This window comes from Abramis brama (genome assembly GCF_963993115.1).
Source record: "Abramis brama genome assembly, chromosome: 7".
Taxonomy (NCBI): Eukaryota; Metazoa; Chordata; class Actinopteri; order Cypriniformes; family Leuciscidae; genus Abramis; species Abramis brama.
The window spans coordinates 7045440-7060594 of record NC_139969.1 but is presented as its reverse complement, the minus strand read 5'-3'; the positions used below and the strand labels follow the sequence as shown (position 1 = coordinate 7060594).

The 15155-nt window shown below is 37.9% G+C and overlaps 2 protein-coding genes across 2 annotated transcripts; both read right to left on the bottom strand.

Moving 5' to 3' along the window:
* Window positions 1-3907: 3907 nt before the first annotated feature.
* LOC311087423 (C-type mannose receptor 2-like) lies at window positions 3908-6101 on the bottom strand. The gene is made up of 5 exons (XM_084120746.1): window positions 5999-6101; window positions 5559-5921; window positions 5139-5471; window positions 4939-5036; window positions 3908-4700 (listed from the first exon to the last, which is right to left on the bottom strand). The coding sequence occupies exons 1-5, from the start codon at window positions 6030-6032 to the stop codon at window positions 4596-4598; spliced, it is 933 nt and encodes a 310-aa protein (XP_083976872.1). The 5' UTR covers window positions 6033-6101; the 3' UTR covers window positions 3908-4595.
* Window positions 6102-10456: 4355 nt separating this feature from the next.
* On the bottom strand, window positions 10457-14234 carry LOC311087013 (uncharacterized protein; the record flags this gene model as incomplete). Its single annotated transcript, XM_084120271.1, has 5 exons — window positions 10457-10576; window positions 11041-11141; window positions 11287-11569; window positions 11781-12073; window positions 14102-14234. 5 exons carry the CDS (start codon window positions 14232-14234, stop codon window positions 10457-10459), a joined length of 930 nt encoding a protein of 309 aa, XP_083976397.1.
* Between the last annotated feature and the right edge of the window lie 921 nt (window positions 14235-15155).

The following is a 15155-nucleotide window of genomic DNA, read 5'->3' as shown; positions in this document are numbered from 1 at the left end:
TTTCTCTGAATGGACTATCTATCTATCTATCTATCTATCTATCTATCTATCTATCTATCTATCTATCTATCTATCTATCTATCTATCTATCTATCTATCTATCTATCTATCTATCTAAAGTTGTTTAAGAGCGACTTCTACGTTTGCAGTTTAGGTTCTGTTATTTTTCATCTCAATTTGTGTATAAATACACATTACTATTAACTCTTTCACCGCCATTGTCTGAAATTTCCAGCTTTCCGTGTTATCACTGTTATATGGTAGGGGGTGCTATTGCGCATCTTCTGAAAGAGGACAAAATCTCCAGATCAAAGGACATGTGAAGAAGCAGAAACAAGCGATATCATATGCATTATGTAAAATAACGTGATCATCATCAACATTAAACAGCATATAAATCAAAACGGTCTAATGTTGCAGAATGAAATGTCAACCCAGGATGAGCTATAGGACTGTGAAGCTTTGGGGGTGTTGATAGACGCGATCTACTCCATCTTTGACAAAAATGCGATTTTCTCAGCTTTTTGCTCAAAATAATGCTTTTTTATTAAACCTACCTGCATTCAAGTGTTGATAGAAAAGGAATACATGAAGCGAGAATAAAACATGTGCTCTGTTCTCTCTTTTGATATATTGCTTATTCCATATGGCCGGTAGCTGGAAACTTTTTTCAAAAACGCTGGCGGGAAAATAATTAAAGTAGCATTGCATCAAAAGAACCATGTGTGTTTCTACAAGATTCATACCAAACTGTTGATACTCTTGTATGACCTGGAACAGGAACACCACACAAAGGGAGCTGTGTGTGTGTGGTCTGTCTGAGCTCAAGACTTATCCAGTTGAATTTAAATCTCTTGATTTGCTAATTACGTTGCTAATTTAATACATTCCACAAGAAGATGTTTGTGTGAGTTCCGTGACTACAGGGAGTGGCAGGATCCTCACAGGTGGTTTTGAATAGGTCACAAAGTCCTTCACAGATATTTTGTAAACAAAATAATAGTAGCTGCTTTTTTTTTTTTTTTTTTGCAAGTCAAACATGGGAGTGAATCATTCAGCACACACAAAAAGAAATAGCAATACCGCCTTCACATAATAGGTAATAGATTGGTGCTCATTTTCATTTCAGTTTTCTTTTCCTCCTTTTCTCCAGTTTAATTTGCTTTTCACTGATCTGGAAGACCAAGCAAATAAAACTTGGAAGGTTATGCATGTCTTCATTTACATATTTAAACACTTTTCTCAACACACCAATACATCAGGTGTTAAAACACTAGCAAAACACTTGATCAGCTAGGAATGGGGTTGGGAATTTAGAATTGAGAATCAGTTCTTGTTTAGAACCATTTAATGTTTTAACTGAATTATCTTCATAACCTGAACAACCTAAAGCCCTCGTAAAATGGTCCTAGTGACACCATTGATATAAACACAAACTTTTATGTTAATCGATTTGACAGCAATGAAGCTCTGCCGGGAAGACTCAATTGTTACGTCACTTATTACCTTCTCATCTATCCAATCATATTCCTATACTTGTGGTATAAAAAGATTGGTACTTACACACGTCTGAGTTCGCAGATGCTGACGCTTCAATTCACCTCCATCCTCCCCACCACCACCAAGATGGGTATTTCCCTCCATCCCCCCAACACCACCAGGATGGTCTCTTCCCTCCGTCCACCCCACCACCACCAGGATGGGTATTTCCCTCCATCCCCCCCAACACCACCAGGATGGTCTCTTCCCTCCATCCACCCCACCACCACCAGGATGGTCCCTTCCTATACCTTGCAGGGGGTCGGCTGCGCCCCTGCCTTCATCTTCAGGCAGGATATGCAGATCCGGACCCTCGGATTGCAAGCTACGGACGGGGCCTACGCCAAAGAACTTGATTGCTTGTTGGGCTGTTAATAAATGTTAATTGTTATAGTATTTATTCTCCCGAGTCTTTCTGGTAGAACTAGTTATAAGATAAAGCATTTGTGATATTGTGACCTGTATGGTAACAGCAAATTCGACTGATGAACTGACCAAGTTGCCTCCTGCTTCAGGATTGGTTAAAACATTTTCTCAAGAAATTTAGTAATGAGCAGGTAAAAAGATCCATACGTACCATAAAACAAAAACGTAAAAAACTTATTTTACGTATCGTAAAATAAAGGGGAACTCACCCAGCATGCAAAATGACATGTCATGCCAAATCCCAGAATAAGTTTTTGGTTCTCTGTGGAGTTTGTCAAATATATTTTATTTACTAGTATAAACAGTTGTATGAAAATTGACACTGCATGCTTTTCATTCCTAATGGGTTTTCAATATTTGTTGTTGTTCCAGAATACTTATAAAGAGTCATTTCCATGAAAGGGTAATTTACTTTTTTAAAGACACAGACAGCTTTGCATAATAGCTAGCCAAATGTCAACAGAAAAATGCTAATACCATGCTGAATTCATAGAGTTCGAATTTACAACATTTAGTTTTACAATGCAAATGTTCTGTCTTTTTGCATATGCAAAAAAACCAAATAGTTTATTTGAGTTATTGTATTAAATTACTCATCAATTTAAAAAGAAAGGCAGTGTTTTCTACATTTTAAATTGGACATAAGCATCATCTGAAAATAATATGTACAGAATATTTCCTAGGCTATTTCCCTCAAATTTATTATAAGAATGATATCATCTTAGCAGTCAATCATTCCATTTTACTCACTCGTATGGAATCTGTGTTTGGCATCACTTAGACTGCATTAAACGGGTTTAAGTCTTACCCATCAGACCGGCAGTTTGTGGCCTTGGGTGGAAACAAGTCCAAAATTGGCTCAGTCAGAATTTTGTTCCCCAGGGATCGACTTGAAGTCCATTACTTTTTAACATATATTTTCCTCTTGGACTTAAGTATCACATGACACCCAGATTTACATTTACTCAAAACCGGGTGATCATGCGGCTGTTGTTTTTCTGGAACACTGCATTTCTGAGATAAAAATTTGGATGAATCAAAATGGTCTTTGCCTTAACAGTGATAAAATAGAAGTTATAATAATTGGTTCAACCCACCAGTTACGTAAAGCTGGATCTTTAACGCTTAATGTTGATGGCTCTGTCTTGGAGTTCCAAACGAAACGTTGATTTCTGACGCTCACTTAACATTTGACCCTCATGTCCAGAACACACTGTTAAAATGTAATTTTTTCATCTCAGAAATATTGCAAGATTGTGCCCCATGTTTTCATTTACTGTAGCAGAGAAATTGATCTATATTTGTTTTCTCCTATATTGATTATCGCAATGCTTTGCTTGCAGGGGTCTCGAAATCAATTGCATTTTGCATTCAGCTGCCAGAATCCTGCCAGGTACCGGGCTAGAGAGCACATCAACACAATTTTTAATCCCTACACTGGCTCCCTGTCAGGTTTCGTATAGATTTTAAAATACTTAGGCTTACTTATAAGGCCTTGCATGGCCTAGCACCCCATTATTTATCTGAACTCTTAACTGTTTACACTCCAAGGCTGATCTCCGCTCCTCTGACTGTTCCCTCAACTCGTTTGCGCTCTATGGGTGACCGGGCTTTTTCTTCCCTTGATCCAAAACTCTGGTCTACTCTCTTCCATATGAGATTAGACATGCTGAATCTTTTAGTGCTTTTAAATCCTTGCTTAAAACTCACTTTTTTAGACTTGCTTATATGTGATTTTGTATATTGTATATGTTGTATTTTGTATATTGGATATTTGTAATATGTTTAGTTTATTGTTTTGATGTTTTTATTTCTCTTATTATTTGCATTTACTTTTTACCTTTACATATTTTCTGTGTAAAGCGATTTGAGAAGTAACATTTAAAGGTGCTATATAAAACAAAGTTTATTATTATTATAATTTACATATCAAATAGGGGAATACACTAGTTCACACATCTCGAACTGTTCACTATCAGAAAAAAGATACAAAAGCGGTCAATTTGACAATTATGTACTCTTCAGGGGTAGGCTAACTAAGGTACAAAGGTGAACCTTTTGAAAGGGTACGACTGCCCCAGTGATAGCTTTTGTTCCCTTTTTCTGAGAGTATACTCTCGAACATTTTAAATTCAGTATGCTTTTAATGTTTATTTTAATGTTTAAGTATTTCATGTTGTTGTTACATCAATATTCACACATAAGTAAAAACTAAACGTAAAAGTGTAAGAATAGCTAATTCTAAGTTAAGCTAGAATCATTTATGTAGGCAGGCTGGTTATTGAAGGCCTACAACTTTTGATAAAAATAATTTCACTATCAATTTCAATAATTTAGTAATTAAATATGACCATTTATGATTTTTATGGATCGTAGGCTACTACTATGGTCCAACCCTGGTCCGCAGCAATCATTTAAAATGTACACAAATTACATACAGTACATTTACATTTACATTTTTTGGATTCTTTCCTAACTAATTACTGGGTTGAATTAGGTGTTACAAAAAAATGCATCAATGTGAAATGTGTTGTTTTTTGACCCAAGCTTTGGAGTCAAACATACCATTGTATTTAATTCTCATTTTAAAGAGGTACTCTGAAGGTATCCATTGAGGTACATTTAACCTATTATTTGAAACTGCTGTCCTGATGAAACACATCTTTGCCTTCCTCCTTTCTCCAGCTTATTTTGCTGTCACTTTCCAGCCCCATGCTCTTTAGCTTTTCACTTATCTGAAAGTTAAATAAAAGTTTATTTAAAAGTTAAATAAAACTTAAAATTATGCCACACCTTTTTAGGCTGGATTTCATCTTTAACTCTAAACAACAACAACAAGGTTGGATGTAAGGTAATGTATCCGAACACATTCTTGTTTCTTAACACCATTTCATCCAGTACATACATACTCAGCAAACTGTGTTGCTGCACCTGAATTTGAAACTGAACATGATGTTTAAGGCAGAAACAAACCTCATTCAGAATGGCAGTCTGTAGTGAAGGATCATTCAATGTGCATTCTCCATTACAGGACAATTTCAGGACGATCTGCTTTTTAATGATCTTGCCCTCTAGAGAAATACAGAGTTAAAGTCATCCTCCACATAGAAGATAATTGTTTCAAGAGTGATCTACAATCCTCTTGTTTTAATAACTTGATTCTGATAACTCACCTCCATGGCAGATAAAAGGATGCTTTAGATCACAGCTGTATTGAGCCCATTTCCCAGAATCAATTGCTGACATGCCGACACAGTCACCAGATCCTGAACTCTGGGATGGTTGTCCTGCTGCCCAGTTTCTAAAGAAGAGGCTCCACTTGTCAGACCATTCCCAAGAGTCCTGGAACAGCCCAATCCAGACCTGTGATCTCGATGGAATAATACTCTTTATCGTATTCTGTTCCTCAGAGTTGTGGATGGTGATCAGATCTGTGTGATGCTGTCTGCAGTAGCTCTGAGCATCACTCCAGTTCTTATAAACCTGTACCCTGATGTATTCACTTTCTATTGAAGAATGGAAAAGAAGAATCATCTTCAACCCAAGATAGATTTACATTTACACATTTACACAGATAACAACTCAAAACTCACCACTGTAGCAAATATAGTGTAAATCTGATGAGCATGGATAACTATACCAAACTCCAGAGGCAAAATAACCACATTCGTTATGACTGATTGGTTCTTTTTTATCCCAGGCACTAAACTGTGTGAGTGTGTTTTCTCCATTAGACCAAGCCCAGCGTTTCTGTGTCCCTCTCTTCAGTCCAATCCACACTGATCCACTGTATCCAGCATCCACTATATTCACCAGCCTGTTCACATCATCCATGGTGTCTACAGTAGCCAGGTCAGTGTACTTCGCTCTGCAGTAACTCTGAGCCTCTGGCCACGACATTCTCACATTTATATAGTGGTACTGACGAGAAAGAGCAGAACTGCTCCAAAAGAGCCCTGTTAAAATCAACATGTTAAACCATACATATGTGTACACATCATCATAAATACAGATTACACATGACCACACCAACCTGACAGCAGCAGCACAAACAGACTCCCGTCCATGACTGAACACACAGACCCTCTCTGCTGTTTATGTGTGCTGCTGTTCTAGCAAAAGAAGAGGAACTGAAAGATGATTAAACAAATCATTGATAAGGGTGGTGGTGGTGAATGCACACAGAACATGTACTGTACATGCTTTGAGAGGCAGTTTTCTTAATCAAACAGACTGTGTGCTTTGCAAGCATGGACTGGAAGGTTGCTGCCTTTATCTTCATAGACTGCAAGCCTAAAAAGAAGCACAATTAAGCATATTTTTAAACTTTATTAGCACATAAAGCCAAGTATATCATTTTGTAAAGCCGGATGCACACTGTACGATTTCGGCCACGATTTGGCCGTTGAAGACAAATTTTGCTAATCCTAAAAGATTCCTCAGATCCTAGGCCAAAATCAGAAGTCTATGATCATTAGTTTGACATGTTCACCGACAGCCGAATAATGATCGTTGCGATCAAATTTTACCTCTGACGAAATTCTGGCAGTGTCAGAAGATTGAACTCACAGTCCTGCAGTGTTGACTTCGTCCACGACGACTGTTAAATTGTCTTGACAAGCCATGGCCAAATTAAAGGGGTGGTATAATGCCTTTTTGCGCATATCAAGAGCAAAAGGGGGTGCTCGCGAGCACCCTTCTGAGGCCTAAAATGACAAATGGGACACCCTACGTTCTCACGGACTTAATGGACACGCGCACGCGGCAGCCATTGTAAGTCCACAAGACCGAAAGTGCATATGAAGTGTGCCATTTGGGACAGGGCCTCTAAATCACGTTCCCGGGGGAGGGGTTTATGTAAATTTTAGGGTTGGTGATGTCACTTACCCGGGAGGAATGTTGTGTAGTCCCTACCAGCCATTTGTTGTAGTCCTTAAAAAACGATTTCTTTAAAAGCAAATATCTTCCTTTGCTTTGAACTTTGAGCTTCGTAACTTTGCAGATGTTGTTTATGCTCAAACAGCAACATTACACAGTAACTAAAGTTAACCCTTGTGTTATGTTGGAATTCTGTGCACTCCCCTTATGGTCCGGGTCAAATTGACCGCATTGGATTCAATACAATTCCTCAAAAATCACACTATGAAAAACAACAAAGATTCAGGTACAAACTGTAAATTTTTAATATCAACATTTGTCAAATATTCCAAAAAATATATATCTGAAGATATGGTTTAATGAAAATGTTTTTTAACCATTTTTTAAAACTGTTTTGCTTTGACAAAATTTATAATATACATTATATTTATATATATTTGAATATACATTTTTTTTTAACTTTTTTTTTTGTTGTTGTTGCTTAGAACATCATAACTGAACAATTAATCAATTAATCTGAGCTAATTTTTCCTGCTGTCTATGTCGAAGTCTCAAGATATTTCAGATATCTTGAATATATAAATGAGAGCTTATTTTACTATCTGCGTCTGTCAAAGATTTTCATTTGTAATTTGCAATTAAATCTGAACACCATGATTTAGCTTTTTCAAGTGTGTTTGGTTTGGGTTAGAGCACTTTTAGATACACTTACACTTTAGAACTGGAGTTGATGCCCAGTTGATACATAAAATAAATGTTTTTATGCTGTGTCTATACAGTTGCTTTTGAACAGCCTATGGGGGTCAAATTGACCTGCGAACATCACAAACGTAATAGTAATTTTGTTTGTATATGTCAAAAAAAACCACCAGCATGTTGAAACTTTGCATGCATGTTCATGAAGATAAATGCAAAAAAGTCACAAAATATCAAAAAAAAAAAAAAAAAGATTTAATATTATTTCAGGTAGCTTGAAAAAATAAATGATAGGTAATTTTTTACCATCTGTGGCTGACAAAATATTTTTCTGTATTGAAATAAGGGTGGAAAACCTAATTTTTTAGCTTCATAAGGTAGTAGAAAAATAAAATAACAAAGTATAACCAAGAAATGTTATTATTTTGGGTCCATACAGTTGCCTTAGAGCGTTAAAATATGCGGGTCAAATTGACCCGCGAACATCACGAAAGGGACAGTAATTTTGTTTGTATATGTCAAAAAACACCAGCATGTTGAAACTTTGCATGCATGTTCATGATGATAAATGAGAAAAAGTCACAAAATATCAAGAAAAACTATAAGGTTTCCAGCAACTATAAAATCTAAACGGGTCAAATTGAGGGTTAACACAAGGGTTAAAAAAGTTAAATCATATTCAACCACCCCTTTAACATTAAAGATTTATTTTTAGCCACCATTCAATCCCGCATGTAATGCAGCTCACAGTCACCGAAAGTGTGATTGATTGATGATGTAAATCTCTGGACGAGTCAGTGTGCACACGGCTTAACACAATTTAAAACTTAAAACGAAAACCGAGGCTTTCATCAAATTGTGTCAAAAAGTTTTTAACACAATGCGCATTAGTGACATCTGGTGGTCAGACTTGTTTTCTCCATCATATCTAACAAATCACCGCAGAGAAAAAGCACGTGACCAAACAAAGCTTCGAAAGTCTGTGACACAAGAGTGGAATCAATCTGGGATCAATACAGTTCTATCTAATCTCTTCTAAATTAATCTGTGCCAATGAGACCACAACTTGTGTCATGTGTAGCCTGGTCAACGGATTCACGTGATCAATATAAAAAATACAAGTGATCAAAATTAGGATTGACATGAGCAGAAATCTTTTGGGTGTTCTTTATTTTATTTTTATGTTTTTACAATTTATGTTATAGGGAAGTATAGTGTTAAATCATTTACATAAGTAATGCTTCCTCGATAATCATTTTCCTTTTTATAGATCTTCAAACGTCATCAATCACGTGGTATTGTCATTTTAATACAAGCATCGTTTCAGTGTGTGATACAATATAATAGTGGTTTGAAAACTGCGTCAGAGCATCGGAGCCCCAGTATCAACCGTCCCATCACTACTGAAGACTGGAGTTTAAAGAGGCTGAAGATGGAGCTTTGCCATCACAGAAAGAGTTAAATAGATAAGTTATTTTATATTGTAATAATATTTCAGAACAATTACTGTTTTTGACTGTATTTTTGAGTGCTTTTCTTTAGTGTAAAATCAATGTAAGGTTATATCAGTTTTCCTATATAGTAAAGGATATAGTCTTTTACAGTTAAAATTATGACCATTTTTTTACAAAGCGGGTTTTTAAATCATTGGTATAGGCTACTTGTAATGGTGATTTAACAAAAATATTGAATGTTATTATCAAAAAATGTTGCTTTTAAAACTAAAGCATTAATAAATAAAACCTATAATACACAATTATTACAACTATTATTTTATTACTATTTATAGAGCTGTTGACAAAGAACAACATTCAAAAAAATAATGTCATAAATTAATAGTGTATAATATACAATATTATACAATATGGCCATTCATGTTTACAAACTTGTGGACTGAATCAGGTGTGTTCTGATTAGGGAGACATGTTCAGTGCTTGGGAGCAACATGATGCTTTAAAACGGTTCATTTCTCTGCGCTTCTCAAACCGGTGTAATTTGTGGTCATCTGGTGGTGAAAGGATGAATAACACCTAACCTGAGTTCTGTTGGTACAACCTTACCCAGTATACACCTACGGGTACATCCGATTTAAAAAAAAACTTAGAATTAAAATGACTGAAAATATATTATAGATGGACTAAGAATAACAATAGTATTAATGACAAAAGCAGCAACAACAAAAAAACAAAACACAGTGTAGGCTATGCGCATATTAAAGTCACTTTCACAATTAAATCAAATGCAATAAATACATATTATATATCTTTTTTGTTATTATGATTTAAGAATGCAGAGACAAAGAGAGAGAGAGAGATAGAGAGAGATAAAGAGAGAGAGATTTCCATGCAAGAGCTCCAATGCTAATAAAAAAATAATAATAAAATAATAATAGTCGAACTCCAAATCTTTAGTTTTACAAAGTAAATTTTATTTTAAACACATATAGCATATCTTTATCTACTTTATGTATCGTTCATGCTATTTCAGAATGCAGAGAGAGAGAGAGGTCAATGAATTAATAATAGCTGAATTTCTTATCTTTAGTTTTACAAAGTTTTATTTTTAACACATATAGCATATTAAATTTAATTAAATCTCATCAATAAAGTTTTTTTCATATTCATTACTAGAAAGATATCATCATACTTACACCCCTTATTTCTGCAGAACCTATATAAAATTCAGTATACTTTTAATGATGATTTTACAAAAAAAATTATCACCTTTCAAAACTATAGTAAATGGTAAACACAGTATATTATATTATATGACACTTCATAGTGTTTAATTATTTTTCTTTTTTACTAAACTACTTTACAATTCATTTAATCAATCTACTTTTACTAAAAATAAAAACCCCTTTATATTCCTCAAATTTTGATATAAAGATATAAATGAAAGATTACTCCTCATTACATTAATTATTGGAACTCGCTGTACGGTTGATCTTCTGATGAAACACCTCTTCACCTTCCCCTTTTCTCCAGCTTATTTTGCTGTCACTCTCCAGTCCCATGATCTTTAGCTTTTCACTGATCTAGAGAAGACCAAAAAAAAAAAATAATAAGTCAAATGAGAGTTGCTTGCCTGCTCAAAACTCACAAGCACAATGCTATGTGATGTTGTGGGCGGCTGTCATGGTACTGTTCAACACTATCTCACGACCAATTCGTACGAATGATAAAAAGATGGCTAATTCGTACGAATTCGTACGACCTCACTCGTACAAATTTGTACGATTTGTCTAAACCCACGTGATGGGTAGGTTTAGGGGCGGGGTCAGGGGTAGGTCATTCGTATGAATTCATACGAATTGGACAATTCGTAAAATATGTACGATTTTGCAAAAAACTTACTAATTCGTACGAGTGAGGTTGTATGAATTCGTACGAATTAGCCACCTCGTAGAATTTGTACGTTTTCCCGTGAGATCGGGTTGTACTGTTATGCACCCAAAATTTGACACTGAAACTGAACACAATTTTTAAGGAAGATACAAACCTCATTCAGAATGGCAGTCTGTAGTGAAGGATCATTCAATGTGCATTCTCCATTACAGGAGAATTCCAGTCTGACGATCTGCTTTTTAATTAACGTCTCATCTAGAGAAATTAAGAGTTCGTCATCATTAACACAGAAGATACATCAATAAATGAAAAGATATGAGTTGTTTGTAATGTCTGTTTCAAGAATGATCTATAAATCTCTTGTTTTAATCATTTGATTCTGTTAACTGTGATAACTCACCTCCATGGCAGATAAAAGGATACTCCAGATCACAGCTTTCATGAGCCCATTTCCCAGAATTGGTTCTTGACATGCCAACACAGTCACCAGATCCTGAACTCTGGGATGGTTGTCCTTGTGTCCAGTATCTAAAGAAGCGGCTCCATTTATCAGACCATTCCCAAGAGTCCTTGAACAGACCAATCCAGATGTAATATCCAGATGAAAGAATATTAGTTATCTGTGTATTTTCCTCAGAGTTTTGGATGGTGGCCAGATCTGTGTAATACTGTCTGCAGTGGCTCTGAGCATCACTCCAATTTTTACGATTATTTACCAAGATGTATCCATTATTTTCTATTGAGAGATGAATAAAAAAAAAATATTTCATAGCTCTTCTTTCCCAGTTAAACTGCACATTTTTTTTAAGTAAAGGGGAACTCACCATTGTAGCATGCAAACAATTGATTATTGCTACATTTATCATCATACCAGAACCCGGAATTAAAACATACACAATCTGCATTCTCATTTGGCTCTCCTGAAAACCAGTTAAAGTACTGAGTAGATTTGTTTTCTCCATTAGACCAAGCCCAGTGTTTCTGTGTCCCTCTCTTCAGTCCAATCCACACTGATCCACTGTATACAGCATCCACTGTATTCACCAGCCTGTTCACATCATCCATGGTGTCTACAGTAGCCAGGTCAGTGTACTTCGCTTTGCAGTAACTCTGAGCCTCTGGCCACGACATTCTCACATTTATATAGTGGTACTGACGAGAAAGAGCAGAACTGCTCCAGAAGAGCCCTGTTAAAATCAACTTGTTAAACATCTGTATGTGTACACATTATTATAAATATAGATTACACATGACCACACCAACCTGACAGCAGCAGCACAAACAAACTCCTTTCCATGACTGAACACACAGATCCTCTCTGCTGGATTCTAATAAGAGATGATCAAACATACATTTTCTGTCACAGTTCTGTAAGGAGTGAATACAAATAGTACATTGCAAATTTATCGCGTCTTCACATAGGCTACTTGTCAAGAAATGCACCTCCATATGTTTAATTAAACATTAGAACTTTCCAAACCCTTTGGTTTGTATTCATTACTTTTTCTTTTAACAATTTCTGCATTTTATTCTTTAACTTTTAATTACTGTACCAAGTTTTGAAAAGGTACTATTTAAGCAATCTGCTGTCTAAAACTGGTCCATGCAGTTTTTGAAAGAGTGTAGAGTGAAACCTTTGATGGAACTGGTACTTTCTCGGTCTAGTAAGATTGAATCTGCTGGAACATACAGGATTAAAGGCAGATACTTTTATCCAAAGTAACGTCTCGGTTACGTATGGTAACCCTCGTTCCCTGAAGGAGGGAACGGAGACGTCACGTCGGAGTGATCCGACTGTATAGGAATCTCGCTAGAGAGCCAATCTACTTTGAGTGAAACTAAACGAGCCAATGCACATTGGCATGCAATCATTTGCAGCAGCTGCTCTGCTACGCAGTGCGGGTTTATAATGAGCAGCAGGTTCCTCCAGTGGAACGAGGGTTACCATATGTAACCAAGACGTTCCCTTTCAATCGGTCACGTTCAACGCCACGTCGGAGTGATCCGACTGTATAGGAATCCCCACCAAAGCACCACAGCAGCTGCCCCGTTCTAGTGCCTTGAGCAAGCCTCCTGCCCCTTCTTGCCTGGAAGGACGATAGGAGAGGGCTAACACAGAGAATGTCTGACACTGGTGTTCCATGGTAACCCATACAGCGAGACTATTGGATAACACTGGGAAAGCGTGCCCTTACCGTTTAGGAAGGAGAACACTGCTGAAGCCACATTCTTCCCTGAAGGAGTTATGTGGAGATATACATATGGACTAACCCGAAAGTTGTACTGCATATGAAATACTGGGGTGACTTAACCCAAGAGAAAGACACAGGCTTTCGTTTAGGAGCAGCTGTGGAAGAATACTCAACTGGAATCCCCGCAGGGTCGCACATATGGAACCCAGCCTAGACTTGGTTCTCAAGGATTCAACAGATAAAGGCCTATAGGAAGTTATAGGCTCCGAGGGTGGTGGATGAATCAACAGGTTTTTCACTCTGGAGCAATAAGCGCACAGTAGGGCGCAGCAAGCCGACAGAGCCGGGCCTTTCAGTGCTTCTACCCTTTTAGGGTGAGAACACAGGATGAGACCGGCTCTACATGTAGGCTATAAAGTCTAGCGAACGTGTTAGGTGTCGCCCAGCCCGCAGCTCTACAGATATCTATTAGCGAGACGCCACGCGCCAACGCCCAGGAGGATGCAATGCCTCTCGTAGAGTGAGGCACACCTTGTGCTTGGTAAGCCAAGGCGATGGCATCCACTATCCAGTGGGCTGATCTCTGCTTGGAGGGAGCCTTTCCCTTCTGCTGGCCTCCGTAACAGACAAAGAGCTGGTCTGAAGTCCTGAGGCTTCGACTTCTGTCCACGTACAGTCACAGAGTGTGGACGGGACAGAGCAAAGCCAGGGCTGGGTCTGCCTCCTCCAGGGGCAGCGCTTGCAGGTTCACTAGCTGATCCCTGAAGGGAGTGGTAGGAACCTTGAGCACATAGCCAGGCCGGGGTCTAAATACCACATGGTCGTCATCTGGCCCGAACTCTAGACACGATTCATCAACTGAAAATGCCTGCAGGTCCTCTACCCTCTTGATAGAGGCTAGTGCAGCCAGCAGCAAAGTCTTCAAAGGGAGCATCCTGAAGTGCTCTAACCATCAGGGCAAGGTCCCGAGGGGGGCAGAGGAGGATTTAATCATCTCGCCACCCTCGCCTCCCTGATCATTACCACCCTTGTGCAGGTCCTTCTGTGCCTTGGCTTGATGGACCTGCAACAACGCCATGGCGTGAAGGGCAGAGGCAGCTTCCCCACAGGCCCGGTAAGCCTTGCCAGTTAAGTCCAACGAGTGCTTACAGCACATGTGTCAAACTCAAGGCCCGCGGGGCAAATCCGGCCCGCCACATTATTTTATATGGCCTGCGAGAGCATATGGGTGTCTTAAAATTAGGGATGCAACAAAATTTAGGCTGCTGAAAATTTTCGGCCGAAAATAACATTTTCGTTTTTTGGCCGAAATATACTAAAAAGCCGCCGCGCCCCTCCGTGTTCGGCGATGGTTTGACTCTGGATAGGCGTGTTTTATGACTTTGCGTGCGAGTCCGCTTTCGAAGATGCATAACTTCTAAACGCGTTCCGCTCGGTTCCGCTGTGTGTGTGCGCTGTGCTCTCTGCTCCGTGTCCACAGCGCGTTCTGCTCAATGTTCCTCAAGCAACCTCCGTGTGTGTGAGTGTTGCGAGTTCTGCTCACGCTCATCGGAAAGGCAAAGTCCGCTTAAAAAAACGTGCCGACATGAAATTTCTCTGGACTTGTTTCTTTTTGCAATAGCACTACTGTGCTGTAACATTGGTAAAATTACACGAATCACGATCCTCTCGTTCACTGGTCCTCTCCCTGCTCTGCTCATTCTCTGATAAAAGTAGCTTTGTAGGACTATACTTTATTTTGACAATTGGTAAAAAAAAAATTCTGTTAAATCTGATTCTGCTGCATAGAACTGATTGAAAAATAATATATTGATATTTTATATTATTTTAATATAGGTACCAGTATTAGCCTTTTCACCATTTGTATCACTCCGCTTGTCTGTGTTTGCGCTACTTGCATCATTAAGCCAGTAGGTGGGCGACAAGTGACTGTCTTTAGGAGTGAACAATTGAACTTTAAACTGATTAGTGCCAAAAACATTGATTAACTCAGGAAAGAAACAAGTTGCTGAAACCAATCTTTTTAATGCTAATATATAAATTGCTCATTTGCCTCTGGACAAAAAAAAGATTGCAC

Bases quoted from the DNA above. Each gene is read 5' to 3' on its own strand.
- LOC311087423 (XM_084120746.1), bottom strand. From the start codon at position 6,032: ATGGACGGGAGTCTGTTTGTGCTGCTGCTGTCAG. The intron at 5,472-5,558 runs GTGAGTTTTGAG...ATTCTTCAATAG, and splicing joins ACACTATATTTGCTACAGTG to AAAGTGAATACATCAGGGTA. The intron at 5,037-5,138 runs GTGAGTTATCAG...GTATTTCTCTAG, and splicing joins TCCTTTTATCTGCCATGGAG to AGGGCAAGATCATTAAAAAG.